Genomic DNA, 23,935 nt, shown 5'->3' with positions numbered 1-23,935 from the left:
TACATGTTCATATCCATTATTTTCTATTGATTTGCATACAATTGTTCATACATGTTTCTTTAATTCACATTGTGTTTTATACAATCATTCACATTTCTATAATCCTTCACAAACATGATTTTGTTCATGTATATTTTGTTTCATATAAGGCCAGATAATTTTTTTTATTTAGGGAATACTTTAATAGTTTCTATAATCAAACCCATGTAGAAAAGACCTTCCATATTTAGTACAGTGAATGACTCCTATACATATAAAAAAAGTTTAATATTTCTAGACCAATTGCCTGTTAATTTCTATACAATGCGACCTCAACACAGATAATTTTTCCAAAGTTGACAATACAGCTAAAGTTTAAAAAAATTACGTGTATACCAATTGCAGTGTGTTATGCATCAGAAGAGCAATAGATTTTCCAGGTTCTGCAATGATGCAATGATCAGAACAAAAGTAATACAGGCATCAGGTACACTGCACTAAAAATAAAAGAGTTACTAAGAAAGCACCACACAATACAGCTAACTTCTGTTACTGTTGTGATACCTAGCACAATTTTTTTTAAGCCTCTCATTCATCCTCTGGAAAGAAAACATTCTAGAATAACATCATTAAAACACCAACAAGGCCGGAGGAATTATTTTTTTTTTTTTTTTAGGAATTCTTGATCACTGATTTCTTTGTCCTAGAGGGAGCCCTGGTGATCTATTCCACAGGAATTACAATGCTAACTCGAAGGTTAACATCCTGCCTCTCTGGCGGCTCAAATCCACACTGCCCTCATAGGAGGAAGTTGGACATTCTCCACTCATGTAGTTTGCATGTTCAGAAACCCAGTGGAGGGTCAGCTGTGAGTCTGTTCTGACTCAATGGCATTCAAGAGCTAGAGAAATGTCCTGCAGTCTAATGCCACACTGGTCTCTTGATCTCTCCCGTAGCCTCACTCAGCAGATATGTTGGCACTCACAGCTGCTTCCCATGCCCTTCACTGGTGCACCCACCAGTGGCTACCCTATGTCCATCTTCAACCATGAACTTCCAGAAGGAATATGACGCTTCTATTATTCAGTCTCATTCATGACTGCTCTCTCTCCTAAGTTACTGATTCATTAAAGTAGAATATAACCTAGCACACACCTTGGATATCTCCGTACTATGCTGAGGCTCCTGACAAAATATAGAGGTTATTTTTTTAATCCAGTTATGTTCTTTTCAGGTGAACACTTTTTCCTAATAAAATCATGGCCTATTCAGAATTTTTCTTGTAGAAACAAAAACTGAATCTCAAATAAGCCTAGGATATACAAAAGAATCGATCCTTTTGATTAATCTTCATGTCACTGTTGGATAAACAAAGACTTTTCTGGGTGCAGGATAAATACGGCTGGTGTTTAGTTTTTAAGCTGATTATGTCACCAACAATAGTCAAATTGTGAGGGCTACAAAATTTGCTTGGTTTTATCAATACTGCTCATGTATCCTTACTATACCTTCTAGACGTGTCCTGTCTAGCATAGCAGCCACTAACCACCTGTGACTAGTTAAAACTAAAGTTAAACAAAGTTGAATAAAAGCTGTTTAAAAGCGATATATGATTGGGTATTATTGTCATGACAAGAGTCCAGAGTGAAGGCTGCCTAGTGGAGTGTATTGGGGTGGTGGAGGGATTGTATACTAATGAAAGAATTTTTCTTTTACTTTTCAAAGAGAAGAGCTAACTGCGGGGGGGATGGCCAGGAAGAAAAATGCAACAATGAATGAATAGAAATCCAAAGTCTCTGTAAATGTTCATTAAAATTCATTTTTAAAAAGTTGAATTTTAATTGTAGCCAACTTTCAACTCGTCAGTAACAAAAGGCTACTGTCCTGGAACATGCAAATCAAGGACATTCCTTCTTTTCAGTCAATTATGTTGACCAGTGCTCTAGACAATACAAAAAGCATTCCTGAGCCTTTGTCTCAAAGTCAACAGAAGGCGCTGTTGTTGAAATGCTGCTCTAAGTTCCATAAAAGTGCACTGCAGAAAGCTACTTCTCATTTCTCCAGTGAACAACATGCACAAACCCTAGAAGCAACTTCTCCAGAGTTTGAGCCTGACAGAATCTGTCCTTGTTTTTGTTTATCTGTTTGTATACAGTTATAAATATGCTTTCTGTTTCACTCATGTACACTGTTTTTATAATCTTTCATGTACTTTGTATTTTATACAATTAATCACTATGGAGACATGTCTGTTAGCGCCCCACCTTTTCAAGTCCCCATTGAATTTTTCCTTTTCCTTCCTCCTCCCTGCCCACTAACCTTTGTTATCTGGGTGGTTTCCACCCTTTTCCTTTTTCTGCCCCCTTTCTCTCTTACCCCTTCCCCTTGTGAACTTCTATGCACATCTTGCCCCCTATCTTATTTTCACAATAAGGCTTTCTGCAGTATTTGTCCGTATGTGACTGAGTTATTTCACTCAGCATAATGCTCTCTCTACTCTCCCATGTTATATGGTATTTTACAAAATTGTTCCTTAGTGCTGCATGTACTTTTCAGCATGTGTTATAGTACGCTATCAATTATTTGACATTCTTCATTTTCGTATCTAGAAGATCGGATTCCGGTTGTTGGCCCTGTTGTAATGTGTGGTTTTGTTTCATATTTAAATCAATAGGTTGTCGTGTGCTGTCGAGTCAGGACCAGACTCATAGTTGACTTGCCAGCAGGTTTTCAGAATGTCTAATAAAAACCAGGAGTATCTAATAAAAATTCGTCTTCATTCTCTCTATTGCATCCAACTGCTTACTCCCCAAACAAAAGTGCACTTTAGTTATTTGGCTCTTGTTTTGTTGTTCTTTTAGTTGCTAATAACAGCTTTACTGAGATGGTTTATGTACTATGCAATTTACCTTTTGACCTGTACGTTTCTGCGTTTTCTTGGCATAATTACAAAACTGCACAATCTGTCACCACAATCAATTGTCAAACATCTCATCACCTCCTTAAAAAGTAGTTATTTCTGATTAGCAATCCCTCCCCTTCTTCCCAGCCTTAGGCAAATGCTAATCTACTTTCTGTGTATAAATTAGGCTATTCTGAACAGTTCCTTTACGGTACTTAAACAGGATATGCCCTTTGTGACTGACTGGTTGTTTTAAATCTGTGTATTTATTATATTCCTTTAAGTATAGTTGTTGTTGTTATGTACTATCGAGTCGCTTGCAACTCATAGTGACCCTATGTACAACAGAGTGGAAATAAGTATAGTCATCCACTCTTGACTTCTTGTCTCCTTGTTCAATGCTTATGACAGTTGGAAAGTCTCTACCATCCGACCATGATGCCAGTTAACAACAGATGTATCAGTATCTTGCCAGCAGAGATGGCAGGCTAGAATGTAGTTGTGGTTGTTAAAGATCTGTGTCAACTTCATTCTCAGGGGTTGCACAAATGTCAAAAGACGTAATGTGACAATTATGTAATGATGTAATTTGGCAGTTATATAATGAGTTGTTGTTGTTATGTGCCGTCGAGTCGTTTGCGACTCATAGCGACCCTATGCACAATAGCCCTAAACCCTGCTCTATCCTGTGCCAACCGCACTGCCTCCGACACACCCATCCCGATTAGATTACCCCAGTCACTGAATCAGTCCATCTCATAGAGGGTCTTCCCCTCTTGCGCCGCCCCTCCACCCTCCCAAGCATGATGTCCCTCTCCAAGGACCCGTCCTTCCTGGCAAATGTCCAAAGTATGTCAGATGAAGCCGCAGAATCCTTGCCTCCAAGGAGTAGCTTGGTTTAATCCTTTCCAGGATGAATCTGTTTGTTTTCCTGGCAGTCCATGGTACATTCAGTACTCTTCTCCAGCACCACAGCTCAAAGGCATCAACTCTCCTTTTGTCCTCCCTAGTCATTGTCCAACTCTCTGATGCATAACAAGCGATTGCAAAGACCATGGCCTGTATCAGGTGCACCTTAGTCTCCAGAGAGACACCGTTGCTCTTGAGTACTTTAGAGAGGTCCCTAACAGCAGACTTTCCCATCGCGATGCGCTTTTGGATTTCCTGACTGCTGATGCCAAGAGTGTTGACTGTGGAGCCGAGCAAACTGAAGCTGTGAACAATCTCAGTCTCTTCGCCTTTAACAGTTATGTAGTGATGTCATTTGGCAGTTATAATGATGTCATATTTTTTTTCACATAATGCTGATTTTTTGCGTATCAGCTTGATCTCTGGAATCTAATCCTGTGAGGAGTTTTGAATGCCTATGAGCACCAGCTACTGTGCATGTTACTATCACGGGGTAGTTGATGACTTCTGTGAAGAACCAGATGGTAAATCTGTTAGATTTTCTGGGCCCGGTGGTGTCCTTGCTCTGCTATTATAAGACGAAAGCAACCATAGGCAATAGATACACAAAAGACTGGCAGTGCTACAGTATCACTGTCTTCTCCAAAGCAGGTAATCAGCTTACCTTCACTGACTTGTGCTATAGGAATATAAAGATGGAAGCACAGTCTCTAACCAATAAGGACTAATAATCTCCTTTATCATTAAGAATAATGCAACAAGGACACAAATAATCGGCCCTCTGGGCTCTTTCCTCTCTACCATCTCTGCTAGCTCACTTTCCAGCCCCCACCTCACCTGTCCAGTTCCTCATTGTCCCTCATGTCTCCAGGAGTAGAACAAATTCTTCTTCCTTGCTCTGCTTTCCTCCACTAACATGTCAGTGTATCTGTCTTGATCACTGGAGTCCCTGGATGGCACAGAGGTTAGGGATTTAAATCCAACAAGGGTGCCTCTCTGAAGAAAGGATTGGCAGTCTACTTCTGAAAGGTCATAGTCTAGACAGCCCTATGCATACTTGGAGCCACCCTGAGGCAGAATCCATCTAAAGGCTATAGGTCTTGGTGTCTTAATCGCCATAATTATCCCATAGTAAGAACTTGCTGCAGGTTTGGGCACATAGCAGTTGCTTGTTTTTGTCGGGTGTAGTGTCGTCCATAGAGATCCGTGCAGCTAGCCAAAGGCCATGTTGTCTCTCTGGCAGTTCAAATCCACCAGCTACTCCATAGGAGAAAGATGGGGAAACCTTCTCTTAGGTGATTTTATCCTCTGCAAACTCCCTAGAGGGTCAGCTATGCGTTGGTTCTGACTTGACAGCAGAGACTGATGATGGATGAATGATGCAAGGCTAAGACAGACAGTGAGAAGGGCTGCACGTATAGAGAGCAACTGGGCTCGGGCTCCAGCTGTGTGAGCTGCACTGTGCTTCTGCTCCAAAGCCCTGAGATGAGCGAGGCCTGCAGTGAACAAGGCCTGAAATAAGCAAGGCCTGCAGTGAGTGAGCTCTGTGATGAGCGAGCCCTGAGATGAGAGAGCCCTGCAGTGAGCGAGGCCTGCAGTGAACAAGGCCTGAAGTAAGCAAGGCCTGCAGTGAGTGAGCTCTGTGATGAGCAAGGTCTGCAGTGAGCAAGGCCTGTGGTGAGTGAGCCCTGCGATGAGCGAGCCCTGAGATGAGAGAGCCCTGCAGTGAGCGAGGCCTGCAGTGAGAGAGCCCTGCAGTGAACAAGGCCTGAAGTGATCAAGTCCTGCAGTGAGCGAGCCCTGAGATGAACAAGCCCTGCAATGAGTGAGCTCTGTGATGAACAAGGTCTGCAGTGAGCGAGCCCTGCAGTGAGGCATGTGCCTGAACATCTTATTACCTCTGAGATTTTGACGTGTGAAAATACGGTTAAGAATATTAGCTCACTCACAGGTTATGAGGATTAAATGAGATCTAGCATCTGATGAAGTGATTGGTAAAGTTCAGCTCTCCTTCCCAGATGGCTGTAGTGTGCCCAGTGGTTCAGAGAGTTAAGGAATCAGGGTATTAACGGAAAGATTGGAGGTTCAGGTTGATTCTGAGGCACCTCAGATGGAAGACCTAGCAAGTTGCATCCACAGCCCGAGCGATGGACGGTTCTGGAGCACACATAGCGCTGCTCTCAGTCACGTGGTGATGCCATCTGTTGGAGTTGAACCGAGGAAAATTGACTGGTTAGTACAAAGTGGACGCTGCATGCTTTGTGATGTGTTGGCCACTGCCACTACGTGTCAGTCAAACAGGAACTCTGTCCTCAATGAAAGCTGAGGTCTTGCCTTGAGTTTAGAATTTATGGTTTTTATTACTTTGCTGTCGTCCGTTGACAAGGTGCCTGGTGTCAGGGTCAGGAACGTGACGATGGGGTTTTTGTGGAACAGCAGAACTGGAGATCTGAATTTGGGCCCATGTGCTGCGTGGCATGGGGTGTATTGCATAATCTTCTCTGAGCCCCAGATTCCTCATTTCCGAGATGCTCATTAAAATCATAAGCAGGTCTCTAGTTAAAAACAAAACAAAACAACAAACCAACAACTGTGGAATAAATGAACCTATATGTTAGAAAATATGCATTATTCAATGTGTCTTTAATATGACTGTGGAATATTTCATAATATAACTAGATATCTCTCGTTATCGTTAAGTTGAAATCAACTCATAGGTTGCCCTCCAGTGAATACTTAGAAGCAGTAAGCCACATGTGAGGAGTTTGCCCAACTCCCACTGGAGAAGCTGTTGGATTTGAACTGCCAGAGAGGCGCCACCTCCCTAGAAGCAGCACAACTGTCTGTGGGCTCCCTGAAAAGTGTATTTTTAAAGCCTTCCATTGCTTTATATTTACTCATTAGAACTCACATATTATTTCAAAATTATGAACAAGAAAACGTTTTTGACTCCCCGAGGAAACGAAACAAAATGAAAAAGGAATTGCAAGAATGATAGTGCATTCTCTAAAGGACCTCAAGTTTTAGAAGAATGTTAGTATGTCAAAATTTTTTAAAAAAATGAAGCAAACACGCCAGCCGAACTTCTTCCTCTCTGCTATTATGACTAATAAATGCCTTTTATTCAAAGTTGAATATGGGTGTTGCTGATTATAAAAAAATAAATAATTTCTTAGAGAATTACTTAATAAAAAATCTTCAGGGTAAAATATTTTTTAATAGCAGGATCTTAAATAGAATTTTATCTATAATTGAATTTTCTAGATTATATTTAATATACGGCATACAAGTTGTATTTTTTATGAAGAGAATATGTTCTCTGCCTATGTTCTGTCTTAAAAGCAATCAATCACATGATTAGAATTAAATGTTTTATTTTAGTTACACTGTACCATAAATAAACAAAACAGTTGCAACCAAGTTTATCCAGCACATCCTATCATCACATAGACCTTTCTTTAAAAGAAAAGAACTTAGTACACAGTTAATATTTATTTCCTTATAATTTATTAATATAATCCAATAAAGGACTTTATAAAGTCAGCAGTTGTCACATTTTAGTAAATCACCAGCAATTAGTATCTTGGAAGCTGATTTTCTTTTAAAAACTTAATATATTTAAGTACACTTTGCAAAACATTGAAAACTTACAAACCCACACAACTTTAAAAATAAAAGCTTCTAGGAAGTTCTGGTGCCCTAGTGGCAAAAAGCTGCACTGCAATCCCAGAGGTACGATGTTCGAATCCACCAGATACTCTGCTAGAGAAGGAGGGACAATCTCCTCCTGTACCAGTCAGATCCAATCTGACAGTACATACACTACTACTACTACTGCTGCTACTACTGCTACTACTCCACCACCACCACTACTACCAATATTAAAAAATAATAAAAATCTATTTGAAATCCCAATAATCAAATTAACAGGTACCCCAGTGTCATCTGACATGCACCCTAAGATACTATCTTAAAATGACCATGTTCTTTTTTGTCACCTTATATTATTACTATTTTGAAAAGGGCAAAGGCTGTGACTACAACAGAGCAGATATTGGTTATTTCTTCATTACTTTTTCTGTCCCAGTGATCTCTTCAGAAAGCAAAGTCCAAGCACTCTCCCCCACACGGTCTTTTCCTTTCCGTCTTCTGAAGCCCCTTACACCCTTCAGCTACCATATCAGACCGAAGGGGAAGGAAATCACTCCCGTCTGTTTGTATTCTCTGTTGTCCTCTGGTGACTGTGTGTTTGCACTTGGCTCTTATGCCCTTTCCAAATATCCTGTCCAGCTCCAGGAACCTGCAGGCAGAGTGGCCCAAGCCTCCAGCCCACAGCGCCTCTGAGGCTGCCTTTACTTTTGATCTTCTTTCTTTAGACCCGGAGCCTCTTCCTGGCAGATTATCCTGAGCCTCCTTCCCCCTTCTTACACCCGTGGCCTACATTCCCGGAGGCCAAGCCTGGCACATGTTAATGAATGTAGGTTTTATTTAGAAGCATGACCACTTGTCACTGCTCAGTGTCATGTTATCAAGCCCGAGTCGACCAACATTTGTCCACAGTGGACATTTTCCTACTTCTCCAACTCCGGCGAGGGGAACTGTCTGTCCCACGCAAGCTCTAGCCTTTTGCTGTGCAGAGCCGGACGTTGGCCAGTGGGAGCTTCATGGTGGTGGCGAAGGAGCTGTGTGCTGTAAGGATGGCGGAGGACGGCTGTGAGGACACTGATCTTCCGGACTGTAACTGCGATGTCACCAGGCAGGCATCTCCTTGAGTGTCTCCCTCCTGTGCACAGCATTCATGTGACGAGGGTTTTGTAGACTAGAAGCTGGGAGCTTGAGTCCCTCATTGCTTTGTGCCAGTGATAAGTGAGGATAAGCCGTGTGTGGAGATGGCTGGCCACTGGGTTTTAAGCAGTTTGCTGCTTTCTTGGTCTTGTCCCCCTGCTGGGCATGCTCTGTGAAAAGGCAGATGGACTTTATTATGACTTGGTATTCCAGTTCTGTCTGGACTGTATGCGTCATACAAGGGGCATGGCTATAGTAGTCGGGCTGAACCCCAGGAACGAGACTCGGGGGAATCTGCCTTCTGTCCATCACGTCACTGAGAGGTCAGGCGGCCGATGGAGCTAACAGTCTGCCTCCACCAGCTCCCAGCTTTGTAGCTGAAAGCTGCGCTTGAGTAAATGCAAACCCACCATGATGTTCAGGGAGGGGCTTCGAGGATAACCTCTTCATTTGTGTGTGAGATTGGTAGCTTATTTTGGGCTTATCAGTGAATGTCAATTGTGGGCTGGTATTACACTTTACTGCAAAATGTACACAGTGATGCTTCAAATAATAAGTCAGTGCATTGTGCAAATATTTAATTCTTTATACTTAATCATGTGATGGGGCTTAACTTTCTAGTTTTAATGGCTTTTTTGTGTGTGTTCTATATCATACCGCTCTCCCCCAATATTCCTGTGAATGGACAGTTTTATTACTACCACTTTGGGTTCTATTATATTTAGACTTTGAATTCTTTTTGTTTTCGTTTATAGCACTACTAAAATAGTCTGAAGAAAAGTAAAACAAAAAAAGAAGTAAATCTAAAGAAAAGTATGGATTTTGTTTATAAATGGTTGATATTTCTATTGGTTAGATAGCTATAAATATACAGGTAGAGATTATACAGTAGGAGATATGGACATCTGTTTATATAGCTAGATATAGATGTGTGTATGTGCTTATATTGATCGCTAAAGAGATAGATGCATATTAAAAACCTAGATATGGATGGAATATACAGATAGGGATGCATGTGAATGCTTGTATTGGTATACATACACAGACATGAGTGTATATTTAATAACTAGTTATAGATATAATATAGACGTGTATTTATGCATATATAGTTAAATAGAACTTTGTAAGTATGCTTATACAAATTGATAGAGACATGTAGGCATAGATGTTTGACAATATTGAAGAATTGGACAACTGGATTTAAGCAGCAACCTTCTCAAGGAAGGTCAAGTATGTGTGATGCATATTGACTTTGACAGGAGACAATAAGCTGTAGCAACTAGCAGGTTTATCAAGCTTGCTAAATTTATCAGGCAGCCAGGATTATAATTCAAAATAGATCCATGCACATGACCTGCTTGCTACTGAAAGGAAGGTTGTTCTTACTTCTTCAAGTGAGGGGAGAATGCAAACAGAAATCATGGAGGAGACCAACAGTGCTTCCTGTCCCGTCTCTCTGAAGTTTAATTAGCTCCAGAAAAATGTTTGGGATCTCTACTACCTATCTCACCGCAGTTCAGATCTGCTTCCCTTCAAGACATGCTCACAGCCTTTGGGAAGTCTAGTAAAATGTTCTTTAAGAAAAATGGTTCTGTTTTAAAATGGGATTGACATTGGGGTTGGGGGGAGACTAAGAAAGAGGAGATAAATAATGTATTCTGCATTGAAACAGATGAGGGGGAGAACTGTTCAAAAGGGATATGTGATTAGGTATTATTGTCATGACAGGAGTCCAGAACGAAGGCTGCACAGTGGAGTGGACCTGGGGGGAGGGATTGCATAGCAATGAAAGAATTTTTTTCAAAGAGAAAAGTGAACTGGGGGGCGGGAGAAAAGTGCAACAATGAATGAAAATCCAATGTCTCTGTAAATTTTCATTAAAATTAGTAATGATAATGAAAAAAGTTTTAAAAAAAATGGGTAAGGAGAACCCCTTGAATTCTCACCCCCTAATGACACTGCTCTGCTCGGTGTCACCTCAGAGTGAAAGAGGAACTTGCACAGATGACTGTGTGAGTGAGCATTTCCATGTCACGATGTTCTCAGTGCTACTCTGGTGATTGGGACTCCTTCATTGTCACACTAGGTTCCCTAACCTGCGGCTTGCTTGTCTGGTGTAGACATTACCCCGTGGAACAGTGTTGCCTAGAATCTCTTTGTGTTTTGTTTTTTTTTCCAGACTTGGATTTTACTTGGGATTATTTGAGGAAAATTTCATAACCAATCAGAGCCTCCAGTTCCTCACTTTTTTTAAAAAAAAATGTTAATTTTAATGAAAGTTTACAGAGACTTTGTATTTCCATTCATTCATTATTGCACAGTTCCCCACTTCTAAAGTGGAAATAATAATAAGAGTCCTATCTGGCTCAAATGTAATTGATAAGATAAAGTAATATATATATATATATGTGTATATATATGGGTATTCTATCTTCTATTTTTGGATGAAAATTCTTTATTGAAAGTAAGTTTCTTCCCCCCTCCCCCACTTCAAGTTGTTTATTCTACTTTCTCTCCTTATCATTTTTTTTAAAAAGAAGCTCTTGTGGTCTACTTGTTTGGGGATCACACTGTCAGCTCAAAGGCAGGCAGTTCGAATCCCCCAGCTGCTCTGTGAGAAGGCCACTGGCTGTTCTGACTCACCAGCAATGGGCTCAGTTGTTGGCTTTGGCTTTGGAACTTTTGATCATATTTATATGTGATTTTTAAGCTAAGGAAATAAACGGCTTTTAATATTTGACAAGGAGACCACTTGCAATGGTTGAGCCTGGAGAAGAAATTTTAACATAAAAATTTAAAAAGTGGGAATTAAAATGTTTATGAAATGAAAATATTTTCCTTGAAATTCTGATTGTTTAGCAAACATTTTGCCACTCTGGGTGGTGTAAATGGTAAGGCTACCAACCAAAAAGTCTGTGTGTGTGAATTACTCCTCTGTACCTTGAAAGAATACGCCATGAACTGCTAAAAGAACAAACAGGATGATCCCAGAGAGGGTGAAACCAGGGTGCTCCTTGGAGGCAAGAATTCTGAAGCTCTGTCTCACATACTTTAGACATGTTGCAAGGTGGGACCAGTCCTTGGAGAAGGAAGTCATGCTTGGGAGGGTGGAGGGTGAGAGCAGGAGAGGAAGACCCTTGATGAGATAGATGGATTAACTCAGTGACTAGGGTGGTGGTGGAAGGTGTGTCAGAGATGATGAGGTTGGCTTAGGATAGAGGAGGGTTCAGAGCTGTTGTACACAGGGTCACAATGAGTCACAGGAGACCCAGTGGCATTTAACAATGACAACAACCACCACCTTGAAAGCAAGGCCTAGTGAGGAAGTTAGCTACAAGGTCAAAGCTACAGAGAACCTGATGGAGCACAGACTTAGGAGGAAACACGTGGGGTTATAAAGCATCAAAATTGATTCCATGACATGACAAGTGGGTTTCCTTGCTGTTCTTTTGATTTTCCCCCATGGAGTTTAAATAGTGCCCTACTTTGTGCAAAACATTGGAATTTAGAAAACACAAACCAGAAAATCCAAAAGTGGAAGTTCGAGCTCTGAAAAGTACTTGCCCTAAAAGAGACCAACTTGTCTGCGGAGTTAAAATAAAAGTAGTTGTGGGAGTTTATTTGTGGTTTTATTTTGCTTGTATGGATGGTGAAGATAGAGAATTTCCAAGGTCTTATTGCAGAATTAATATCCAGATGATTGTTCAGCTTGGATGATTGCAATGTGTCTTGGTTGCACTTAGGCGTGCTAAGGATTAGCTTTGTCAGGTGTGGATGCCTGTGAAGAACAGTTACATACATGTTTCTAATATTTTAGTGGTTTGTATTTAGATTATTTATTCTTTGTATCTGAAGCTGAATGGCTACTATGCTCTGTTGATATTATTGGTAGTATTGAGTTGACCTTGTTTCTGCACAAAACTAGTTGCAAAACCAAAATACAAAAAAAAAATGTATTTTGACATCGACAAATAAAAGGAATATAAAGAAAATAAAAATGAAGGTCAAAGGAAATGGGTATTGAATGAGGAGCTGTGCCAGCCTCCCAATCCCACTCAACATTATGATGATATTATATTAGGAGGTTACTGGGTGAGGTTTTGGGAGAAACCCAAGAAACTCTCATGGTGTGACATTTAGCATTGGCTACTAACCAGAGGGACTGGTCCTTGGAGAAGGACATCATGCTCAGAAGGGTGGAAGGACGGTGCAGGAGAGGAAGACCCCAGATGAAATGATACAGTAACTGGGGCAATGGGATTTAGTGTGTCAGAATCAGTAAGATTGGCGCAGGACAGGACAAGCTTCAGAGGTGTTGTATGTACATAGGTTCATTATGGGTTGCAGGAAACTTGACAACACATAATAACAACAATAAAACTAATCAGAAGTTTGGCTCTTTGAGCACAACCAGCTGCTGTGTAAGAAATAAACGAGGTGATTTGATCCCATATAATCTCTAAAAGGCCCAGTGTTAAGGAACTGTGCTGCCCACCCAAAGGCATGTAATTCAAGTCCACCTGCTGTTCCATGGGAGAAAAGTGGGCGGCCTCCTCCCAGGCAATTTGCTGCCTCTGAAAGCCCATTGGTGGGTCAGCCAGGAGTCGGTTGTGGCTCAATGGTATCTAACAACAGCAATCTTTAGATTATAGCCAAGAAAACACTGCAGCTCAGTGCTCCATCTCAAGGAATCTGAGTCAGCTTTGACCTGACGGCACCCAGCAATAGCATGGAAAATCAGCTAAGATCTCAAGCCAGAAACAAGAGCAGTGTTCAGATCCTCTGGCTGGTAGGGAGGGGGGAGGAGGGAGCGAGGAATACAGATAGGGTGTTCTTACACGGACACAGCAGGACAGACACCCACGTTGTCCAGTGGACTTATTGGTTGTGCACCGTTCAATGGTCTGTGGCACTAGAATCATGTCAAGTCATTGCCATCGAGTCAGAATTGACTCACAGCTGACCCTCCAGAGGGTTTCTGAAGCTGTAAGTTGGGGGGAGGGGGGACGCTATGTCTTTGTCCTGAGTTGCTGCTGGTGAATTCAAACTACCAGAGAAGCACTAGACTAAGTTCTATGCCCTTGTGTAGCCCTTGCTAGATTGTTCTCTCTGGCCTTGCAGTCTGTTGTTAAAAGCTGTCAGGTTGACTCTAACTTAGAGTCACCCTTGTGAAATAATAGAGAGAGTTCTGGTAGCCTAGTTGGTAAGGAGTTCTGCTGCCCACCTGAATCCGGAAGGCTCGAATCCACTAGCTGCTGCACAGAAGAACAATGGGCAGCCTCCCGCCATGTGGTTTACAGACTCTAAAATCCCTCTGGAAGGTCAGCGGAGTCAGTTCTGGATGATACCAGTGAATAACAGCGACAAGGAACATGCAAGATTGAAAAGTTGCCTTTTTCTGCACCACCCTCACTTATACTTAAGCTCCTTCCTTGTTGCTGTGACCATTTCAATCCGTCTCGTTGAGACTCTTCCTCTCCTTTTCTTACCCTCCATCTTTACAGACCTCATCTTCCCTTCCAGGACCACCCCCTCCGGATAATATGGCCAGAGTGTGAGTGAGAAAAGCCACGCTGTCCTTACCACTAAGGAACAATCTGCATTTACTGACTGAAACAAGCAATTGTTGTCTTACAGATGAAACAAACATGAGTGGATACACGTAAAATTCTTGGAATCTTTTTCAAAGCCAGTATCTTGAAATGTACGGAGACAGGGCATAATTTTCACTTATGAGCTTATTTAGTGTAGTCTTATTTTGAATGGCATCATGAGTCATAATAAGATTTATGTACCATTATAGTGTCTTCTCCCTGTCAATATAATATGTTGTGGAATAATAATAATATCACCTCTTCAAAATCTTGAAGAGCCATGATGTCAGTTTGAAGACTCAGGTACACCTGATTTAGGCCATCTTTTCAGTCACTTGCTGTTCATCTAAGAGCTGGACGATGAATAAGGATGACAGAAGGCTTGATGCCCTTGAGCTGTGGTGTTGGAGAAGAGCACTGAATATGACATATATTGTCACAAAAATAAACAGATGTGTCTTGGAGAAAGTCCAGCCAGAGGGTTCCTTGGAGGCAAAGATGGCAAAGCTTTGTCTCATACTTTGAACATGTTGCTTAGGACTATTCCTTGGATAAGGATGTCATGCTTGGAAAGGTGGGGGGTCAGCAAAAGAGATTAAGACCAACACCCCCCCCCAATGAGATGAGTTGACTCAGTGACCACTGCAGTGGGCTCAGATAGGTCAGAGTTGATGAGGACATGATAGGACAGTGTAGGACAGGGCTCAGGTCTATTGTCCATAGGGTCACTATGAGTCTTATTTGACTCAACAGCACTTGACAACAATAACAACTAAAAATATACTTCCCCCCCCCAAAAAAAAGATACATGAAAATACATCTAAAAGTGCTTTACAAACTAGAATTATTCTTAAACCATGGTATTATTAACTGTAATTTAGCCATTATTCCCAGTCCAAAAAATGAATTGCAGTGGATAAATCTGCTGCCTGGGACCTCTCCAGAGTACTGAGAAGCAACGATGTTAGTCTAGAGAGTAAGGTGTGCTTGATCCCGGCCATGATCTTCGCAATTACTTGCTATGCATCAGAGAGCTGGACAATGACTTAGGATGACAGGAGAAGAATTGATACCTTGAGTTGTGGTGCTGGAGAAGAGTCTCAAACATACATACCATGGACTGCCAAGAAAACAAATTGATCTGTCTTTGAGAGGTTGAAACTAAGTTTCTCCTTGAAGGTTAGGATTTTTTAGCTCTATCACACATGCTTTGGACACATGGCAAGGGGGGACCAGTCCTTGAAGAAGGATACTGTTCTTGGAAGGGTGGAGGGACGATGTAGGAGAGGAAGACCCCAGATGAAATGGATTGATATAGTAACCGGGGCAGTGGGGTTGGGTGTCTTGGAGTCAGACTGGTTCAAGACAGAGCAGGCTTCAGAGCTGCTATACTTAGGGTCACTCTGAGTCATAGGTGATTAGACAGCACATAACAACAACAACAGCAATCCATTATTGGTATTATTAGTAATAGCTGACCATAGAAATAATCCATTTAAAAGCTTTTTCATGACAAAAAGAAAAATATTGTTATGTCCTCCTTTGACTAGACTTTCATTTGAGGGAAGAATATTAACATCTTAAAATTAAAATAGCACAATTAAAATATTGATTTTAAAAAATTAAAATAGAAGTGTTAAGAACTTTTCATTTTAAACAACTAGTAACATTTTTTTGAAGCAAGAGTGGCATCTACTTCCTAAACAACATGCCTCCAGAAACCCTTTGAATTTTGATAAGTGTCAATAGTTGTAGAGAGACTTCAAACTTTTTGTTCATAGGGTCGCTGAGTCATGCTCGACTCATAGACAGTCAACAACAATGAGGACATTTTAATAAATACTTTGATGGTGAGATGTTTTCTTTAGATCAGTGGCTCTTAATCAGAGAACTATCTCAGGGGGGAAAAAGATGATACTAATTACTGATCAACTTCCTAAAAGATTACAGTCAAGAAATCGCCATGGGACAGCTGTGATCTGTAACCTACAGAGTCACTGTTACTTGGAATTGATTCAGGGCTCCAAACAAGTGTGACTGGCAGATGGTTTTGAAAGTGGCTCCAGGTGGTTGTAAAACAATCCCAGCTTGAGAATCGCTCTTTAATAACTGAAAGTGTTCAGAGTTCAGAGATATTTAATGACTCTTTAAGTGAAGATGTCAGTCTTTGGGGATTTTTTTAATACTAGTTTACTTACAAAGTCCGTATACATTGTTTCCCCTCTGTATCTTTCCCCTTTCCTACACCCACCCCTCCCTCCACTCATCAAATTATGTGACCCTATGATTAAGCATCCCTCTCCCCTCTTTGGATCCTCGTACTCGCTCTACAATAATGGTCTTATACAGTATTTGTCTGTCTTTGAGAATTTCTTACCGAGATTCCTGCTTTTGAGTACAGAGACTTTGCCAGGTTACAAACATTCTTACATGTCTTAATGTCAAAGCTGTAGATAAGTCAGAATAGGCACATATGTTTCTCAGTTGATCTTACAAGGGTGCAAGAAAATGTGATAGTATAGTGACACTGCTAACTAAAAGGCCAGTAGTTCGAATCCACCAGGCAGTCTGCTGGAGAACTATGGGGAATTCTCTTCCCATAAATGTTATCAGCCTTGGACACCCAATGGTGGGTCACCATAAGCAGGAATTGGCTCTACAGCAACGGGTTTGATTTGGGGTTTAGTGCAAGAAAAAGATTTCTGATGGTTTTGTGTTTAATATGTCAGACTGTTAACCAAAGTTCAGTGGTTTGAATCCCCAGTTGGTCTGTGGGAGCAAAATGGGCCGTCTCCCGCCTTAAAGATTCAACAGTCTTAGAGACCCGAAGGAGGGAGGGTCAGGTTGAGTGGGAATCAATTTGACAACAGTGGGTTTGCTTTGATCTTAGTATAAGAAAAGCCGCTCTGATCGGGCGGTGTTTAATGTGTTGGGATATTGTATAGAAGTCAAAGGCTTGAATCCACCAGCTGCTCTGTGGGAGACATGAAGAGTCGTCTATAAAGATTTACCACATCAGAAAACTGGAGGAGCACAGTGAAAATAGCAAGCAACTTGAAGATGGTGGGTTTGGGGTTTAGGGAAAGAAAAGGCTCAAAGCTTTCTCAGTGATTTGAAAGCTGCAAATGCCCTGGCCACATTCCCAGAGGTTCTGGTTCAGTAGGATCCAATTAGGTTCTCATCTGGAGTTTTTGTTTGTTTGTTAGATTTTTTAAAAATATTTAATATTTATTGTTGTTGTTGAACTTTTTCTTCCCTCCATAACCTACCTTGTAATGCGCCCCTTATTCCAGATTGTTGTTATACATATAATGGCTAATTGTATATTCCTTTGTTCTCTTTTTTTTTTAATCTTATATTGGTTTGCTTACAAAGTTTATATATATTGTGTTTCTCACTATTCTTCATTAATATTGTATTTCATATAATCAGCCTCATACATTATGTTTTATAAAATGAATCACCATTGAACCTTGCCCATTTCACCCCGTCTTTTTACCTGGATCATTCCCACATCCTTCCCCTCCTCCCTCCACCTACCAAACTGTGCACCCTGAGGTTTCGCCCCCACCCATCCCCACCTCTCCACTCCTATTCTTCTCCCTTGAGTTCTCATATATGTTTTACTAGTTATCGTTCTATTTTTACAGTAATGGTCTTATGCATTATTTGTTCTTATAAGACTGAGTTAGTTCACTCAGCATAATGTTCTCCAGTCTCTCACAAGTTATGTAGTATTTTTTGAAATTGATGTTCCTGAGTGCTGCATAGTATACCACTGTTAATGTATTATAATTTCTCATTCCATTCAGTTGTGATTGGGCATTGGGGCTGTTTCCACATTCTTGCAATGGTTAATAACCTGCTATGAACATTGGTTTGTGTCTCAGTTCTAATTTCTTTGGGGTACATTCCTTGTCGAGGAATAGCTGGGTCACACAGACTTTCTATGTTCAGCTTTTTGAAGAAATGCCAAACTTTCTTCCAATGTGTTTGTACCATTTTCAATCCCACCAACAGTGTATGAGAGTTTCCACCTCTCCACATCCTCTCCAACATTTATTGCTTGCTGCCCTACTAAACTTTGCCACTGCTACTGGAATGAAATGGTACTTCATCGTGGTTTTGAGTTACATCTGTCTAATTGCCAGTGATTTTGAGCATTTCTTCATATGTCTGTTGGCCATCCAAGTGTCTTCCTCTGAGAAAAGTCTTTTCATGTCTTTGGTCCATTTTGTAATTGGGCTATCAGTCTTTTTCTTCTAGAGGCCAGGAGTATTCTGTAAACTTTTTAATGAGACTCTTGTCTGAGATGTTATTGCCAAATGCTTGTTCCCAGTTGGTAGGCTTTCTTTTCACCCTGTTGGGAAAAGTTTTTGATGAGCAGAGATGTAATCTTTAGAAAGTCCATTCATCAATTTTATCCTCTTCAGATTGAACATTTCTGACTGTATTTGTCAGTCTCTTTATACTATAGACTAGGCCTTCTAAGATTGAAAGTATTCCATGAAGATTATTTGTATCCGATTCACCTGATTGTCCCTTACAAATGCGGATTCCTGTTCTGATACAGTGACCAGGAATGCACCCTTATAAACCACATATGGCCTCCTGAACACCACATTAGAACAGGAATCAGCATTTATGAGGGACAATCAGGTGAATCGGGTACAAGTGATCTTCAGATCATACTTCCAACCAGCACAACATCCTGGAAACCATCATCTGCCTTTAGTTCTAGCTACACCTTCCTGACTCTCCACCTCCCTTTTCGACTCTGTACAGCTTCTACAGGGAGCCTGGGTAGTCTAGTGGTCAGAAACTGCACTGCAATTCCAAAAGTGAATAGTTTCAATCCCACCAGTTGCTCCGTGGGAGAAGGACAGACAAGCAGTCTCCTCCCATGTGATTAAGTGCCTCGGTAACCCCCTTGGAAGGTCAACTATGAGTCACTTCTGACTTGACAGAAAAACAACAAGAGACTCCTCTAAGTCATTTTAAAGATATTATTTTATTCTTTCCCTTCTGATTATTTTTATTGTGAGTCTTCCTTCTTTACCAGTGTATGGAAATTCACTTTTTTTATTATTATTAAATTTTATTAGTTTTAATGAACATTTACAGAGATTTTGGGTTTTCATTCATTCACTGTTGCACTGTTTTCTCTACCCTCCTCCCCAGTTTGTTCTTCTTCCCCCGCCCTCTGAATGTCTGTTTTAATTGTCCAATTGCCACAGTGCTTGTCAAAGCCAGTTCTGATTAATCTCCTTTGTCAGTGTGTCCTTTGCCATTCCCTATCACTCCTCCCTGAGAGAGGCTTCACCCTGATTCATAAGGAAAAGGGGATGGCGTATTCTCTTAGCTTCTGCCTGCTGAAAAGGGACGCTGTAGGTTTCAGGGTGAAGATCTTCTCTTACGACTCTAAAGGGCCCCTTTGGTAATAGGAAACACATAGACTATTATGGAGATTGGAATTCACTCTTCTTAATCTACACATTCTCAGAATTAAATCATCTGCTCACTGGGCTTTACTTCTATGCAGACTATGTCTAAGTTGATGTCTTCAGGACCCGGGCACTGTATTCCTAATGAACGATTATACGTATGTATCAGTATCTGTATTTCCATCCATCTTCCATCTACTGTGCAGTGCTCAGTTACCTTCACTGTGACCAGTGCATGTGATAGTGCACTGATAGCTTTTGTTTTAATGTCCTTTCTTACTCTAAGTGAGCTTCTATCACAAGGCTGCTGAAATCCATCACCCTGAGCAGAAATTATATTTGGTCGCCATCAGAACTGCAGAGATGTAATGTACTTGAGGAGAATCTATTGAAAAATTTAAAATATCTTTTTTTTTTTAGTTTCAAATAAGTCGTTATAAGACATATATTTATTGTTATTGGTAAAAATAATAATTCTCTTGTGACAACAGGAGATTTCGATCATTTTTCTATTATTTGGTAATCACAATAATAGGTCGTGTTTTTATTGACTGTTTCCTAGGTACTGGGAGCTATGTCTCCATGATTCATCACACTTATGTCTCATAAGTTCTCTTACTGTATTTATCCCCATTTTATAGATGAGACAGTAGAGGCACAGGGAGGTGATGTAACTTTCCTCCACTCACACAGCTTCAGTGCTGAGTTCGCACCACCGAGGGCAGCAGCCGTGAGGGGAGCATGAGGGAGGCGTCTTGCTGGAGCTGAGCGTGCTGTCCTCTCCCCCCACAGGGTGAAGAAGCTCAAGGAGACCCTGGTGGCCGTGCAGCAGCTGGACAAGAACATGAGCAGTCTGAGGACGTGGCTCGCCCACATTGAGTCGGAGCTAGCCAAGCCTATTGTCTACGATTCCTGCAACTCCGAAGAGATCCAGAGGAAGCTCAGTGAGCAGCAGGTAAGCTTAGAGAGAAGCCTGGGACCTGGCCGACCAGGATGGAGGGGAGGACGTGGGGTGGAGAAGGGGCTGGAAAGGCGGGAGGAAGGTAGGCAAGAGTGGTCAGGTCTGCAGCAGGTGAGATCATGTCCCCGCCCAGAAGCTGACTCTTCAGAAGACTCTCGTAGCCTCATTGACCCCCTAGGAACCTTCCACAGTTAGGCTGAGCTGCAGTAAAGTGTCTACCACAGTGCTGGTAAGTGTGTATATATGTAAGTCACTGCTTCTGGGCTATAGGCTTAGGAGGACCTTCCGTTTTGTTTTGTTTCCTGTTCACAGTGCTCAGAGAAAGATTAGAGGGCCTAGCATTTTTGGCATCTTAAAATGTTTTGCAAAGGTAATTGAATGAATTGCAGATGACATTTGAATTCCACCTTCATGAACAGCAGCAAAGACAACACAGCTCACAGGCAGGCAGTATTTAACCCAACGAAACAAGAGTGTGGCCTCAAACTGTGTATAGAGGCAACATTCACCCCCTGCCACTTTGTTTACACGTGCCAAGTACTGTTGAATTCCATTTGTTAGCAGAAGTGCTTGTTAAGTGTTGTCAAGTCGCTTTTAATTAATCTGCTCTTGCAAAGGTGACACCTAGGGAACCTTTTGATGAGGTTCCACTCTGTCGTGTAGGGTCACTGCAAGTTGGAATCTGCTTAAGGACACACAAAAGCAACATCAAGAGAACCACCCAAAGGAACTCTGTGGAGATGAAGCCTAATTGCTTGACTGTTAATAAATTAGGGGTTAAAACCCACCGAGCCACTCTATGGGAGAACGACCCAGTGATCCAATCCCATAGAGATGACAGCCTAGAAATCCCTTTGGGGTAGTTTCACCCTATCAAATGATATCACTTTGGCTCCAGATCAACTTGACATTGTCCAACAGGACTGCTCATCTCTTCCCAAGTCAGGCATCGCTGCCTCCTTCACTCCAGAAAATGTCCTGAAAATTGCTTCCTGGAGAAGGCAAATCAGAGAAAGTGTGACTTTAGGGATACACAATCCAGCAACGGCTGGAGCCGCTGTATTACAAGTAGGGAGAGTCACTGACAAGCTGTTCATCCAGTATGTCCACTCTCACGCCACCTGTCTAGATTGGCTCTCACACAGGCCCCAGCTAGACCTCTCAGTCCGGGGAGGGAATGGAGGGACTGTTTCTGCGTAGATACTGTGTACTAACCCATTTCACCCCTGGAGTTCCTGTGAAGTGTGGTAATAAGGAGGCTCTGTGTATAAAAACCTAATGTGTTATGTGCTAATCAAAAGGTTGGATGTTCAAGTCCACTGAGAATGTCTTGGAAGAAAGGCCCCAAAGATCTCCTTCTGAAAGGGCACAGCTGTTGAAAGGGGACTGCAGGTCTCTGCAGACACCATAGGTTCCCAGAAGTTGGATCTAACCTGACAGCAATTGTTTTTTCTCTCTCTCTCTCTGTGTGTGTGTGTGTGTGTAACTGTGTAAACAAGGAATATTGTTCTACCTGTAAACAGGACTCTAACAGTAATTGGAGCCCAGTGAGCTGGTGAGGAGTGGTTCAGTCAACCCAAAGGCAAGGGCTTCAAAGCCACCCCCAACTCCTAAGGAGACAAATGAGCACTTTCCTCTCATGTGATTGAAAGCCTCTGCAAAACCAGGGAAGGGTCAGCTCTGAGTTGTCTATGACTCAGTGGCAATGAGGAGAGATAGTAAGAGTCAATACATTCTGAAATGAGACAGTCAAAAGCAGAAGTAAAACCAAATTGCTTAGAAATGTGAAGTAAAAACTGGAAGGAAGAGCTGTAAGAGGTGGGCACGGTTGCCCTGAGGAAGAGGAGTAAAGGTAGAGCCCTGGCTTTTGTCTGTTTTGTTTTTACCTATTTTTTTTAAATTTTCTATTGGTTTGCATGCAGAATTCATACATGCTGTGTTTCATTCATATACATTCTGTTTCACACATTCCTTCAATCATACTGTGTTTAATACAATCAATCTATCCATTCTGTTTTCTAAAACCAATCACTATTATCAGCCCATCTTTTCAAGTCCCCCCTGGATCCCTCCCAAGTCTTTTGCCCCTTCCTTCCCTCCACCCTCCAAACTCGTATGACCCTGTGATTTCCCCCTCCCTCCACCCTTAATTCCCCTGTGCCCCCTTTGGATTTTTATACACATCTTAACAGCCCAAATGTCCATCAACAAACAAATGGATTGAGAAATTGTGGTACATTAGGGAGCTCTGGTGGCCCAATGACAAGAAACTTCACTGCAATGCCAAAGGTGCGTGGTTCGAATCTACCAGATGCCCCACTGGAGAAGCAGGGGCAATCTTGTGTGCCAGTTGGATCTGATTCAATGGTAGACAATAAAGGAGGGGAAGGGTGGGAAGAAATTTTAGTACATTAAGAATACTATGCAGCATTCAGGAGCAATGATTTTAAAAAATGCTGTGTAATATGAGAGAAGCTAGAAAGCAGTATACTGTGTGAACCAACTCAGTCTATTAAGGACGAATGCTGCATACAACCATTATTATAAAATTTGAAGGATAACTAGAGAGCACTGCTTTTATTTCACGTTCTGGAGAAGGACATGATGCTTGGTAAAGTAGAAGATGGGGGAGAAGAGGCAGACTCAGGGAGCTGGATGACAGAGTGGCAGCCACAGTCGGCTCAGGCATGGCCGTGATTGTGCGATTGTCCAGGGCCAAGCAGCTTGATTCTGTCATGTCTACATCACTGTGCCCTGGAGCTGGTCAATGGCGCCTCACAATGACAGTCTTTTTTTTTCCTTCTCTTTACTTTTTAATATATGCACGTCCAGTCTTTTATTTAAATTTGTAAGTTTTTATATTTGTTAAAAGCCATTCCTCTGGTAGTTACACTGCTAACCACAAAAGCAATTTGAATCCATCCATGGCTCTATAGGAGAAAGGTGACCATTCTCCCCCTATGTGATTCATGTTGTTGTTGTTGTTGTTGTTATGTGCCATCAAGTTGCTTGCGACTCATAGCAACCCTGTGTACAACAGCCCTAAACCCTGCTCTATCCTGTGCCAATCTTATTGTCTCTGGCACACCTACCCTCATTACCCCAGTCACTGAATCAATCCATCTCATCGAGAGTCTTCCTCTCCTGTGCTGTCCCTGTACCCTCCCAAGCATGACATCCCTCTCCAAGGAGTGGTCCCTTCTTACCATATGCCCAAAGTATGTCAGATAAAGCTTCAAAATCGTTGCCTCCAATGAGCAGCCTGGTTTCACCCTCTCTAGGATGAACCTGTTTGTTCTCCTAACGGTCCATGATATACTCAGTATTCTTCTCCACACCACAGATCAAAGCCATCAATTCT

General features: G+C 41.6%; 1 protein-coding gene across 1 annotated transcript in view; it reads left to right on the top strand.

The window, feature by feature from the left end:
• SYNE1 (spectrin repeat containing, nuclear envelope 1) overlaps positions 1-23,935 on the top strand; it is a 644,155-nt gene that overhangs the window by 554,884 nt on the left and 65,336 nt on the right. Inside the window, exon 128 of the mRNA XM_006882743.1 lies at positions 20,406-20,568. Within this exon, the coding sequence (XP_006882805.1) occupies positions 20,406-20,568 (163 nt within the window). The remainder of the gene's footprint in view (positions 1-20,405; positions 20,569-23,935) is intronic.

This window comes from Elephantulus edwardii, unplaced genomic scaffold (assembly GCF_000299155.1).
Source record: "Elephantulus edwardii isolate Elephantulus edwardi_28Jun2011 unplaced genomic scaffold, EleEdw1.0 scaffold00024, whole genome shotgun sequence".
In the NCBI taxonomy this organism is placed as follows: domain Eukaryota; kingdom Metazoa; phylum Chordata; class Mammalia; order Macroscelidea; family Macroscelididae; genus Elephantulus; species Elephantulus edwardii.
The sequence above is the reverse complement of the archived record's forward strand: the minus strand, read 5'-3'. Positions and strand labels throughout refer to the sequence as shown.